General features: G+C 47.9%; 1 protein-coding gene across 3 annotated transcripts in view; it reads left to right on the forward strand.

Annotated features, from left to right (window-relative positions):
* Window positions 1-13,817, forward strand: part of UBAP1 (ubiquitin associated protein 1) — a 28,631-nt gene extending 14,814 nt beyond the window's left edge. For 2 of the 3 annotated variants that reach the window (XM_035313395.1, XM_035313393.1), the window contains 4 exons: window positions 6,407-6,442; window positions 7,993-8,190; window positions 9,550-9,651; window positions 12,629-13,817. In XM_035313395.1, coding sequence (XP_035169286.1) covers window positions 6,407-6,442; window positions 7,993-8,190; window positions 9,550-9,651; window positions 12,629-12,769 — 477 coding nt within the window. In that variant the 3' untranslated portion in view covers window positions 12,770-13,817. The remainder of the gene's footprint in view (window positions 1-6,406; window positions 6,443-7,992; window positions 8,191-9,549; window positions 9,652-12,628) is intronic. The other variant, XM_035313394.1, reaches the window with a different exon arrangement.
* Window positions 13,818-14,216: the final 399 nt, after the last annotated feature.

Below are 14,216 nucleotides of genomic sequence, written 5' to 3' on the forward strand. Positions count from 1 at the left end.
GTGTAGAGGGGACCCTTCCTTTGAACATCCAGCCCAGTACTGGCAGTCGGGGTGCCAGGAGGAGCTGCGCTTCAGTACCGACCACTTCTGAAGCAGATCAAACTCCTTCATATGCCGCCAATATCTCCTATTTGGTTGGAGTGTAGCGGGCCTCAGATCCTCTGTATCCCCGACTCCAAAAGCCTAGGGGTCGACCTCGAGTTTCCCCAGGTTCTTTCTGCCAGAGGCTCCAAGTGGGGCCATTCTCCCTGGCTGCGGTGTAGAGCAAATTCTGTACATCTGGTCCTGTTCAGACTGGCCCAAGGGCTACTGCATGAACTATTTCCTGCTTAATTTGTTCAAAGGCTTGTCGTTGCTCAGGGCCCCATTCAAAATCATCTTCTTACGGGTTACTTGGTAGAGCGGGTTTACAATCAGACTGTAATTTGGAATGTGCATTCTCCAAAACCCCACGACACCTAGGAAAGTTTGTGTTTCTTTTTTGCTGGTTGGTGGAAACATAGCTGTTATTTTGTTGATCACATCCATTGGGATTTTGCCATTTTATTCCTAAAAACTGGATCTCTTGTGCAGGTCCCTTGACTTTATTTTGTTTAATGGCAAAACCAGCCTTTAGAAGGACTTGGACTATTTTCTTCCCTTTCTCGAAAACTTCCTCTGCTGTGTCACACAATGATGTCATCGATGTACTGCAGGTGTTCAGCAGCTTCCCCCTGCTGATCCAAGGTAGGATCAAATGGTAGGAAATGGTAGGGCTATGTTTCCACCCCTGGGGCAGTCGATTCCAGGTGTATTGGACACCCCTCCACGTGAAGGCAAACTTTGACCTGCACTCTGCTGCTAGAGGGATGGACAAAAATGCATTAGCGATATCAATTGTGGCGTACCACTTGGCTGCCTTTGATTCCAGTTTGTACTGGAGTTCTAGCATGTCGGCACTGCAGCACTCAGCAGTGGGGTGACCTCATTCAGGCCACAATAGTCCACGGTTAGTCTCCACTCACCATTAGACTTTTGCACTGGCCATATGGGACTATTAAAAGGTGAATGAGTCTTGCTAATCACTCCTTGGCTCTCCAGTTGACGAATTAGCTTATGGATGGGAATCAGGGAGTCTCGGTTGGTGCGATATTGCTGCTGGTGCACAGTTGTGGTAGCAATTGGCACTTGTTGTTCTTCGACCCTCAGCAGCCCTACAACAGAAGGGTCCTCTGAGAGACTGGGCAAGGTAGACAACTGTTTAATGCCCTCTGTCTCTAAGGCAGCTATGCTAAAGGCCCAGCGGAACCCTTTTGGGTCCTTAGTTGCTGTTGGTTTTTCGACATCTTCATCTTCATCCTCCTGCATCCCTGATGGCCTGGCCTCATCTTATCCATGCTTCATCTTAGCAGGAGACTCTGTGTTCTAAAAAATCTGACTCTCTAAACCATTTTTTCATCTTGGTTACGGGTGCAACCGACACTGGTACAGTTTGTTTCCCTGGCTCACCCTTGGGGCCCGTTTTAAGGCTTGGACTGGCTGCTGGGCCTGTCTCAGGGGTTGAAGTGGCCACCAGGTCTGTCACTGGGGTTATATTGTCCTTGAATGCAGTTCGTTAAGTATAGGCCAAGCCCCAGCACTTTGCAGTGATTTGTGTATGTCTGGTATTGCCAGGGTGATGACACACCTTTTTCAAGCACTCTACCAGTTTTTTAGGATTTTTCAATTGTTCAGGGGTAAATTTCCAAAGCACTGGAGGTGCCCACTGCTCTAGATGTGTGCCCATATCCTCCCACTCTTCCTGCCACTCATAACTATCCTGCCTCAAGACAGATCTCTGGATGACACTCTTAAGTATTTGTTTAACCTTAGACAAAACCTGAAGTGCATTCAGGAGACATAACAATAAGAACATGCTGGTCTGAACATCCCAAGGACATTCAAAGTTTTGGAAAGCTACCATAACTCGCCTGGAGGAGAAGAAAGGGGTAGAGGAGAAAGGGAAAGTGAACAAGTGGGAAAAAAACATCTTCCCCTGACCCCTCCATAGACTGAAGGGGTTTGGGGGTGGAACCAGGGACACTAGAAAGGAACCTGAATGTGACATGCCAGTTCTTCTGGGTGAGGAATGTGCTAGCAAGACCTTGCAGTCTTGTGTCTTGGTGAAGGATGAGGATGACAGGACATTTTGCAGGAAGGGCACAAGGGTTGGTGAGAGGTTGGTAACTATGGAAATACCTGAGTATGGTCGTCAGGGTATTAGGGCTTCTCCCTCCCAAAAGGTGGCCCAGCTGAGGTGCATTTACACTAATGCACGCAGTATGGGTAACAAACAGGAGGAGCTGGAGGCCACCATGCTAGTAGGAAACTATGATGTAGTTGCCATCATGGAAACCTGGTGGGATGATTCCCACGACTGGAGTGTGGCCATTGATGGCTACAAAATATTCAGAAGGGATAGGTGAGGGGAATAGGAGTTGCCCTCTATGTTAGGAAGTGGATAGATTGTGAAGAGCTGTGCCTGAGAAACAGCCATGACCAGGTTGAGAGCTTGTGGGTGAAAATCAAGGATTGGTCCAGTAAAGGACATCTAGTGGTTGGGGTCTGCTACAGGCCACCTGATCAGGGGGAGTCTGTTGACGAGGCCTTCTTGCTTCAGCTGCAAGAACTGTCATGCTCACAAGCTCTTGTCCTGATGGGGGATTTCAACCACCCGGATATCTGCTGGGGTAGCGGCACTGTGGGTTCCAGGTAATCCAGGAGATTCCTGGAGTCTGTTGAGGATAACTTCCTGGTCCAGGTAATAGATGGACTGACCCGAGGTGAAGCCTTACTAGACCAGGTGCTCACCAATGTGAAAAAGAGCATTAGAGAGGTTAAGATTGGAGGCTGCCTGGGCTGTAGCGACCGTGCCCTGGTGGAGTTTGTGATCTTGAGGAATATGGGTCTGGCAAAAAGCAGAGTCAGGACCCTGAACTTGAGGAGAACAAACTTCTGGCTGCTCAAAGAATTACTGGCTGGGATCCCCTGGGAAACTGTCCTTGAGGGCATAGGAACGGAACAGAGCTGGCAGCTCTTTCAGGACATCCTTCTGAGAGCGCAAGAGCTCTCCATCCCCCAGCAGAAGAAATTGAGCAGAGGAGGCGGGCGACCGGCATGGCTGAGCAAGGACCTGCAGCTTAAACTGAGGTGAAAGAGGGAAATGTACAGGAAGTGGAAGCAGGGTTGTGTAGCCTGGGAGGAATACAGGGGTGTCGTCTGGATCTGTAGAGACGGGATCAGGAAACCCAAGGCACAGATGGAGCTGAACTTGGCAAGGGATGTGAAGAATAACAAGAAGGGGTTCTACAGATACATAAACAGGAGGAGACAGGCCAAGGAGAGTGTTCCCCCTCTGATAAACGAGACGGGAGAACTGGCTTCCTCAGACACGGAAAAAGCTGAGGTACTCAATAAGTGCTTTGCCTCAGTCTTCACTGGTGGTCAAGTTTCCTATGTCTGTCAGGACTCTGAATGTTGAGGAGAGGGTGAGAGGAGCGGATTCCGTCCCACTGTGACAGTGGAACAAGTCCGGGACCACCTAAGGAAACTGGATGTGTATAAGTCCGTGGGACCAGATGGTATACATCCCATACCATCAGAAGGCTGATGTGGTTGCTGAGCCGCTCTCCATCATATTTGAAAAATCATGGCTGTCGGGTGAAGTCCCCGGTGACTGGAAAAAGAGAAACATTACTCCCATTTTTAAGAAAGGGAGAAAGGAAGACCCGGGAAACTACAGGCCAGTGAGCCTCACCTCTGTGCCTGGGAAGATCATGGAGCAGATCCTCCTGGAAGACACGTTAAGGCATGCAAAAGATAAAGAGGTGATCCGAGACAGCCAGCACGGCTTCACCGAAGGCAGATCTTGCCTATTCAGTCTGGTGGCTTTCTATGATTGAGTGACAGCATCAGTGGACAAAGGAAGGGCGATGGATATCATCTACCTGGACTTGAGCAAAGCCTTTCATATGGTCCCTCACCACAATCTTCTCTCTAAATTGGAGAGGTATGGATTTGAAGGATGGACTGTTAAGTGGATAAAGGGTCGCAGCCAAAGGGTTGTGGTCAATGGTTCTATGTCTGGGTGGAGGCCAGTCACAAGTGGTGTCCCTCAGGGGTCAGTCTTGGGACTGGTGCTCTTCAACATTTTTATCAATGACATAGATGGAATCGAGTGCACCCTCAGCAAGTTTGCAGATGGCACCAAGCTGAGCAGTGCAGTCGATACAATAGAGGGAAGGGATGCCATCCAGAGGGACCTGGACAGGCTGGAGAGGTGGGCCCATGAGAACCTAATGAGGTTCAATAAGGCCAAGTGCAAGGTGTTGCACTTGGGCTGGGGCAATCCCAGGTATTTATATAGACTGGGAGAAGAAGAACTTGAGAGCAGCCCTGCGGAGAAGGATTTGGGGGTCCTGATGGACAAGAAGCTGGACATGAGCCAGCAGTGCGCGCTTGCAGCCTGGAAGGCCAACTATGTCCTGGGCTGCATCAAAAAAGGGGTGGCCAGCAGGGAGAGGGAGGTGATTGTCCCCCTCTACTCTGCTCTTGTGAGACCCCACCTGGAATAGTGCGTGCAGGCCTGGGGCCCCCAGCACAAGAAGGATGTGGAGCTCTTGGAACGGTCCAGAGGAGGGCCACTACGATGATCAGAGGGCTGGAGCACCTCTCCTATGCAGAAAGGTTGAGGGAACTGGGCTTGTTTAGCTTGGAGAAGAGAAGGCTCCAGGGAGACCTCATTGTGGCCTTCCAGTACTTGAAGGGCGCGTATAAACAGGAGGGGGAACGCCTGTTTACATATGTTGGTAGTGATAGGACAAGGGGGAAAGGTTTTAAACTAAGACAGGGGAGATTTAGGTTAGAAATTAGGAGGAAGTTTTTCATTCAGAGGGTCGTGAGGTAGTGGAATGGGTTGTCCAGAGAGGTTGTGGATGCCCCATCCCTAGAGGCATTCAAGGCCAGGATGGATGCGGCTCTGGGCAGCCTACTCTAGTGGTTGGCAACCTTGCCCAGAGCAGGGGGATTGAAACTAGATGATCTTTAAGGTCCTTTTCAACCCAGGCCATTCTATGATTCTCTGATTGGCTCCCTGAAGAAAAAGCGTGAAAGGTGTAATTATTAATAGTTTCTGAGATAGGGTTGCCAAAGTATGGAGTTGATGACAATGCTGAGTACAAATACCGGATTAATCTCATGGCTGGTAATTTTATCATATCGTAAGTCAGTGTTACACAGCACAGCAAAATAATAACCTTGTACCAACCCCCAGAAGTGATAAACAACACGACAAGGAACACATACAGTAAGTAATGTGCTATATAACTCAGTTCGGAAAGCAGACACAGAAGACTTGAGATCACAAAAATCGGCATTGTGATTAGCAACTCTTAAACTAATGTAATGCTTATAAGAATCTTGTTTTAACACGCTCTAGTCAGATCTGTTGTTATCTCAACCCTTTGTGCCCCACGTTGAGTGCCAAAAGGACTGTTGTGGTTTAACGCGGCTGGCAGCTAAACACCACACAGACGTTCGCTCACCCTCCCCCCTCCCTCTCTGGGATGGGGGAGAGAATCAGGAAAATGGAGCCTGTGGGTTGAGATAGAGACAGTTTATTAGGACAGAAAAGAAAGGAAAATAATAATAGTGATAATAGTACTACTAGTAACAATGTGTACAAACAAGTGATGCACAATGCAATTGCTCACCACTCACCAGCCTATCCCCGTGCATCCAGCCCCCCCAGCCCAGCTAGCCACCCCTATATATTGTTTAGCATGATGTCAGATGGTATGGAATACCCCTTTGGCCAGTTTGGGTCAGCTGTCCTGGGTCTGTCCCCTCCCAGCTCCTGCTGCACCCCCAGCCTGCCCGCTGGCAGGACAGAGCGAGGAGCTGAAAAGTCCTTGGCTTAGTGTAAGCACTGCTCTGCAGCAATTAAAACATCAGGGTGTTATCAGCACTCTTCTCATCCTAATCCAAAACATAGCACCCTACCAGCTACTAGGAGGAAAATTAACTCTATCCTAGCTGAAACCATGACAGATTTTTACTGTCAGAGACAGGTGTTGTTAGCCCTATGCTGGGGATGGGACAGTATTGGATGCTTGTGGGAAACCACGTGCGTTTAGCCATTGTGCTGTTTTGCTCATATACAGCATGTGAAATGCAATGCTTTGAGAGCAGAACAAACAATCCTTATGATTATCTTATAACTACACACAACTGCATAATCTCTGCATCTCATGTGGATTACTGATCAGGCCACAGGTCTCTCCAGTACGGTAGACACAGTCCCCAGTCTCTTCCCTGAAACCTTTTTCTCCAGCTGTAGCAAACTGCTTGTGTGTAATGTTCATCACCTTGTTCATGTGCTGTCCAACAGGTACACACAGACAACAAGGAAACAAAAATGCCTATGGTAAGTTCCCACCTTCCTGTGTGCTTGCATTGTGTGGTATTTGTAAAATGCTTCTGGGGTGTTTCCAGAGTATGGAGTTGATGACAATGATTCCTCTGAGTATAGAAAATCATAGGTGATGAGTGAACTGCAGGGTGAGGGAAGCAATCCCTTGCTTCTTCCAGGGTAAAGGGCTTTCCCATATGTGATGGTTTTACATGGGTGGGCGACCGAGCTCCACCACAACCGCTCTCTCACTCCCCCTCCTCAAAGAGGAACAGGGAGAAAATACAATGAAAGGGGCTCAAGGGTTGAGATAAGGACAAGGAGATCGCGCAGTAATTATTGTGATGGGCAAAACAGACTCAGCATAGGAAGACAGTAAGATTTATTGCCTATTACTAATGAGCTAGAGAAGTGAGAAACAAAGGAAAGAAACCAAAAGGACCTTCCCCCCCCATCCACCCTCTTCCACCTCCTCCCCCCGAGCGGCACAGGGGAACGGGGGAGTGGGGGTTATGGTCAGTCTATAGCAATTCTTCTCTGCCGTTCCTTCTCTATCACTCTTGTCCCCTGTGCTGTGGGGTCCCATCCACGGGATGCAGTCCTTGCTGAACTGATCCAGCGTGGGCTTCCCACAGGCAGCAGCTCTTCAAGAACTGCTCCAGATATGGGTCTGTACCATGGGGTCCATCCCTCGGGAGCAAACTGCTCCAACCTGGGTCCCCCACGGGCAGCAGCTCCTGCCAGGTCACCTGCTCCTGCGTGGTCTCCTCTCCACGGGCTGCAGGTCTGGCCTGGAATCTGCTCCGGCAGGGGTCTTCCACAGGCCGCAGTCTCTGTTGGTGCAGGTCCACCTGCTCCACCGTGGTCTCCTCCACGGGCTGCAGCGTGGAACCCTGCTCCACTGTGGTACTCCATGGGCTGCAGGGGGACATCCTGCTTCACCATGGTCCTCACCACAGGCCGCAGGGGACTTCTGCTCCGGTGCCTGGAGCACCTCTCCCCCTCCTTCTTCGCTGACCTTGGCGCCTGCAAGGCTGTTCCTCACTCCTCTCACTCTCCCAGCTGCTGTGTGGCACAGCGGTTTTTTTTCCCTGTCTTAAATATGCTCTCACAGAGGTGCAAACAGCATCGCTTATTGGCTCAGCTCTGGTCAGCAGTGGGGCCCTTACCAAACATGGGGCAGCTTCTAGATCCTTCTCACAGAAGCCACCCCTATGGCCCCCTGCTACCAAAACCTTGCCACATAAACCCACTACACCATATCATAAGGACCTTTACTGTTGGAAAGGTTGGGTGTGAGAAAGTTTCAGTCCTGCCAGTAAGAGAGGGTATGTAACAAGAAATTTGGGTAATCAAATGTCTTTTTGAGGGTAAAAAGGGAGTGGTAGGAGTCAGACTACATAAAGTGCTTGGTTTCATCCTACCAGTGAGCAACTTCCACAGCACAGCCTTGGAAGTCTCCAGTTACCTAATTTTGTGGGGTGTCCTAGTCCTGCAGTAGCCAGGAATGGGGACATGGATGCAAAAGATGACCTCCACCTAAGCCTCTGGGTTTTCCCTTGTAGGTAATGCACCAAAACCTCCCAGCATCTCAAGTGCCCAATAACACCAGCTGCGCAACGCAGTCAGGTGGCCCTGCTCCTGACATACAGCAGGCCCTCTCCGCTAGTGAGAGGCAGTGCGTAGAGACCATCGTCAACATGGGGTATTCGCCTGAGAATGTCCTGAAAGCCATGAAGAAGAAGGGACAGAACATAGACCAGGTAAGAGCTTTTGCAGGAAGAGAGAAACCTTTGAGTGGGTGCTGATTCTGCTGAGAAGCAGCCTTGGCTTTGCAAAATGGAGGGGGAGGGCACTTTATTCTAACAGTGGATTGCAGAACTGCACCAGAAGTTTTCATCTGGCAGAAAAGGCTTCGCAAACCAAAGAACATCTGCATAAGTTTCTGTTAATCTGCTTCAGTCAGCACAGTCTTCCTAGGAGTCACAGAACAATCCTTAGGAAGCTTGGTATGTATCCATGCCTGTAGTGCTGCGTGACCAAAAAGCAAAGCACCTTCCCTTTTCTGAGCACAAGGGATTACTCTGATGATGCTTCTCCCTGTAGAGAGATGGGCCCCTGCAGACTTAGTACAGCCATGAAAGGCTCATGAGGCACCAGTGACTGACTTTTTGTGTGCTCTGACTGTGGTGCTTCCTGCCATGTGTTGCCTCAAACACTTGCTAAAACCATTGCACAGAGCATAAAGTGTGGCAGGGTGAAGTGTGGTTCTGGGTCTTGGATCAGCTTCAAACAAAGCAACATTTTGAAGCCAGAGGAGCGTGGCCAGGCTTTCTGTTCTGGCCCCGCACTCCCTGTGCTCTGCGCAGAGCATTGCCTTGGCAGGAGGAGCATTCCGGTAGCTCCTGTGCTGTGTAGGATTTGGCTGCTGGCAGAGCTGCTCTGCTTGCCCGCTGCCTATAAATCAAGAGCACTTTAAGCTGTGTGAGGAGCTGTAGTGCCAAACAGAAGGAATGTCCCTTCGGAGGGCAGTTTCAAATCCTGCAGTATTTGCATGCTGCTATCTCATTCCTAGCGCTACCTTTCTCCTACCTGTCAGACTTTCACCCCTACCTCTCAAAGCTGAGAATGAATAAGAAATGTGGCAGCAGTTTCTGGGCATATGAGCTAGGATCTGCAGCTTGCTCAGCAGTATGCTGATGTGATCTTAAGAAGCTGACTGCTTTCAGATTGCATTAGCTCTTCTGGCTGAGAGGAAACTAAAAGCTGATGTAGCTTGATTGCTGGCCTACGGTACCACCTTAAAAATTCACAGTATAAAAAGCACTGTTAATCTTAAATTTCTGCCTCCTGAGTGATTCAGAATGGAAGGATAGAGAAGGAAGGCTGTTTGACTGGAGTGAAAGATGAAGCTGATGGGAGAGCACAAAGACAGAACTTGTTTGCTGTTTTTTTCAACAAGTTCTTGCACAAAAAGTGTCTCAAGATAGAGTAGGAAGAGCTTTGTCTCGGTTCCTGGTGAAGCCTGGGATAGAGTTGTGCTCAGTTCCTCTGCACGTACTGAGGTGTATGACTCTGCTGTGAATGCAGCTCTGCAAACTTCTTTGTTTTGTTCCCTGCAGGTTTTGGATTACCTGTTTGCACACGGACAGCTTTGTGAGAAGGGCTTTGATCCACTTCTTGTTGAAGCAGCTTTGGAAATACATCAGTGTTCAGAGGAGAAGGTGAGAGCGCCGTGTGCTCCGCAATAGTGAGAATGTACCACGAATGGGAATTCCAGCACTATGAAGTAGTTGGTGTAATTCTATCTCTATGGTAATGCTGCCTTGTTGTCAAAACTGGCTGCCAAAGAACATTCTTGTGGTGATGAAGGGAATATGTTAAAACATTAGATTTCTTCTGCATTCGTTTTTTAGTTTATTACCCTTACTCGCATGCATTTTTATGGGGACAAGCTCTTTTTAAAGACCCTGCTTATTTTGATGGCAACGTTCCAACCACGGTGTTGTCTTTTGAGCAAGGTGCTCGGTACAGAGAGAATTAACTTCAGAAGCAGCAAATTATCATCAAAACCCTTCCAGCTTGCCCTGGCTGTAAATTTTCTCCACTGTACAAATACATCTGCCTGCCAAATTGGGTTAGGGCTCTGTCTGAAAGAAGCTGGAAAAAACAGCTTTTGTGGTTTATGGTGTGACTGCTTTGCCAGCTGTTGTGGTTTAACCCAGCTGGCAGCTAAACACCACAGCCATTCGCTCACCCTCCCCCCTCCCTCTCTGGGATGGGGGAGAGAAATGGGAAAGTGAAGCCTGTAAGTTGAGATAGAGACAGTTTATTAAGATAGAAAATAATAATAATAATAATAATGAGAATATGTACAAACAAGTGATGCACAATGCAATTGCTCACCACCCGCTGACCAATGCCCAGCCCAACCCCGAGCAGCCGGCCCCCCACCCCGGCTAGCCACCCCTATATATTGTTTAGCATGACGTCAGATGGTATGGAATACCCCTTTGGCCAGTTTGGGTCAGCTGTCCTGGGTCTGTCCCCTCCCAGCTCCTGCTGCACCCCCAGCCTGCCCGCTGGCAGGACAGAGCGAGGAGCTGAAAAGTCCTTGGCATAGTGTAAGCATTGCTCTGCAGCAATTAAAACATCAGCATGTTATCAGCACTCTTCTCATCCTAATCCAAAACATAGCACCCTACCAGCTACTAGGAGGAAAAATAACTGTCCTAACTGAAACCAGGACACCAGCACCAAAGGTACAGAGGCAGGAACAGAGGACAGCAGAACTGCTTTTTAGTGTATGCCTGTTGTGTGCTGAGTTATAATGGGAATTCTTTGGAAGTGCAATCCACCCACCCTCCCCCCGACATATACATACAGCTAGTGATAAGCTTGCAAACAGAGGAACAACAGTGTGAAGATAACGGAAGTGACAGTGTTTCAGAAACACGTTTGCTACTGGCCTAACCCCCAAATTGGAAATGACTGCTCTCCTGGTTGTCTGATTTAACCTGGTTTTCCCCTCTGGAGTGGAGGCACTGTAAGTAGCAGAGGGTTCATAAAAATTTGAGTTGATTTATTAGTTGTCGCTGTTTTAAGAGCTTGGGAAGGATTTGTGTGGTGTTGGTAGTATAGCACATGGTGTTGTGGTGGCTTTACCCCGCTGGGCAGCTGAACTCCACAACAACACTCTTACTCGCCCTCCTCAAAAGAAGAGGGGGAGAAGAAAGTATCCTTCCCCTTGTGGTGGTTTTACCGTGCTAGGCAGCTGAACACCACAACTGCTCTCTCACTCCCCCTCCTCAGATGAGGAGGGGAAGAAGTAAAGGAAAGAACAACTCACGGGTTGAGATAAGGATAATTTAATTAAAGAGAAAAAAAAATATTATTAAGGAAATATTATTAATTAAATAATTCAACTAAAGGGAAAAAAGGGAAAGGGGAAGAAGGAGGGGGAAAGGGAATATCAAAACAAAACAAGTAAAGGCTATGTGGAAGTGCAGAGGAAAGAAATTACTCTCTACTTCCCACAAATGAGCGATGCTTGACGACGTCCTTGAAGCAGGGCCTCAACGCACATAGCCGGTGTTCGGGAGGAGGACAGATGTTTTCACAACGAGAGCCCACCCCTCCCCTCTTCTTCCTTTTCCCACCTTTTATTGCTGAGTGTGACATCATATGGTATGGAATATCCCTTTGGTTGGTTTAGGTCAGCTGCCCTGCTGATGTTTCTTTCTCACTTTTTTGCCCACCCCCTAGGAGGGTTAGAGAAATTCCTGATGCTGTGCCAGCACTTCTCAGCAGCAGACACAACACCGGTGTGATACCACTGCTGTTCTAGCTACAAGTGCAGAGCGCAGCCCTGTATGGGCTGCTGCAGGGAAAGTTAACATCCCAGCCAGACCCAGTACACCCCTTTCCCAGCTTTTATTGCTGCGTGACATCACATGCTATAGAATATCCCTCTGGTTGGTTTAGGTCAGCTATGTGATGTCCCCTCCCCACCTCTTGCCCACCCCCAGCCTGCTGGCTCTGGGGGCCTTGGAGGAAGTCCTAATGCAGTGCCAGTATTGTGCAGCAATAGACGCAACACTGGAGTGATACCACTGCTGTTCTAGCTACAAGTGCAGAGAACAGCACTGTATGGGCTGCTGAAGGGAAAGTTAACTCCATCCCAGCCAGACCCAGTACAAGTGCCCAGTAGGATTTTTCATAATAGCCCTGTTTTGCCCTAGATCTGAAGAGTCATTTTATAGTGAGGGCTGTTGTACTGTTCCCAACATCAAAGTAACTTGAAAAAACTTCATATGCAGCTGGAGCTGCTGGATGGGGGAGCAAAGTGATATTAATCAACCTTTCTGGGAGTCTGAATTGGGCCAAGCTGATTAATTTCTACTGAGAGAGACTACCCCAGACTAGGCTTTGGTGTGTTTACTGAAGAGGGTTTGGGAGATGCAGGACTGCAAATGCTGGGAACTGAAAGTGAGGCCCAGAGGGCTGCTGCACTCAGAGCCCTGCCGACTCTTGTTGGAGTGGATTTGCTTCAAACTGAGCGTGTATGGACTGTGCATGGGAGTGGGATTGTCCCCATGGGGTGCCAGTCACTGAAGACAGTCTCCATGCTAAACCCCAGCTCTGAGTAAGACTGAGCCCTGATCTTCTTTTCTCTTGCAAATAATCGTCTATCTCTTTCAGATCACAGAACTTCTCCAACTAATGAGTCAATTTAAAGAAATGGGCTTTGAACTAAAAGACATTAAGGAGGTCTTATTATTACATAACAATGACCAACACAATGCTTTGGAAGATCTAATGGCCCGTGCAGGAGCCAGCTGAAAACATATTCCTGGGATCTCGCATGCCAACTTCACATCCAATGTGACTTGCTCTCGGCAGGAAGGAGTCCAACTTTTCACACACATGGGAGAGTGACTGAGCAAGCCTACCTGCGTGCATCACTACAGCATTTCTTTTTCCACTGGGAGGCAACTTTATTTCTTAAATTAAATTTTTAAAGTGTCCTTTCCTAAGTTTCCTTTTTTTTCCAGCTTGGCCACAGAGAGTTTAAACTGCCCAGCCGCTACTGGAATTGTACATAGGCAGAGACCGGAGTGGTTCCTCCCACTGTTGCAGTGGAGTTAGACAGAAGAATAGGAAGTTGGTTCTGAAACCTAGGATGCTTTGGTTCTTTGAAGCTGCTTTCATGATGTCTGCTTGTACTGAATTACTTGACTGTGTCACAGTCCAAATTAACTGGTTAAATTTGACCTTTAGTGCAATGGAATTTAATGTTTTGGTTGAAAGTTAGCCTATAACTTAGTAAAAACACTGGTTCAGAAACTGTCACTATGCATAAAGAGAAGCTGTTCCTCTTGTGTTTTTTTAACCCATGCATCCAACACTTCTGCCAGACACGAGTGTCCAGTGCTGAGCGGTGTATAAGTTCGCTTGGAACAGGTAAGCTGTGAACTCAGTCTGGACCTGCAACTTCTGTTGGTTCTTGAACCCAAAGGCAGAGAGCTGGGGCTCAGTATTCTTAATCCCCCAGGCTTGTAGGATATTTAAGAAAATGTTCTGCTAGGAAATCAATCATCTTTTGTTTTAAATAATACTCAGTGTGATGCAGGAGGTTTCTTTCAAGCACTTTCTTTAAAACAAATATACTCACTGCATTAGTTCAATTTTCCACACTGCTGTAGAATTGCATAATAACATCTAGTACTAGAAATCAGGTTTTGGGTTGTTTTTGATAGTACCGAGTATTATGTTGTACATTGTTCAAGTTCTAAATACATAAAATATCATTAGTCTTGAGGAATCTTTAAAGTAATTTGCTAAATATTTTGATTCTGCAGAAGAAAAACTAATAAAACCCTCAAATGTAGCTCCCAGTGGCATGGTTCCCATCTCTCATGCTCTTTGGTTTCAGCAGATGAAGAACTTGCTAGATCCTGCAAGCCCAGATGCTGCCTGCTCCTGTGGGCATGCACGAACATGGTCTGCATTGGGCAGAGCTACCAGAGGTCTCCAGGCAGGTGGCTGCAGTGGTGGAAGGTGCTGCTTTTTTTTTTGCCTTTTTTTTTTTTTCTTTTTCTGTGGCTTATTCTTGTTTTTTATTTAAAAAAAAAAAAAAAAAAAAAAAAAGCCTAGGGATCCAAACTCATATTAGAGCATGGAGTTGGGAGCATTGGATGGGAGGGGAAAACAGCTCAGCTCCTTGCCTTGGTTCAGATTTTCAGATTTTCAATAGGAGGTTTTGTAGTTCATCGGGACCCTGAAGGAG

Source organism: Oxyura jamaicensis (assembly GCF_011077185.1).
Source record: "Oxyura jamaicensis isolate SHBP4307 breed ruddy duck chromosome Z unlocalized genomic scaffold, BPBGC_Ojam_1.0 oxyZ_random_OJ71910, whole genome shotgun sequence".
In the NCBI taxonomy this organism is placed as follows: Eukaryota; Metazoa; Chordata; class Aves; order Anseriformes; family Anatidae; genus Oxyura; species Oxyura jamaicensis.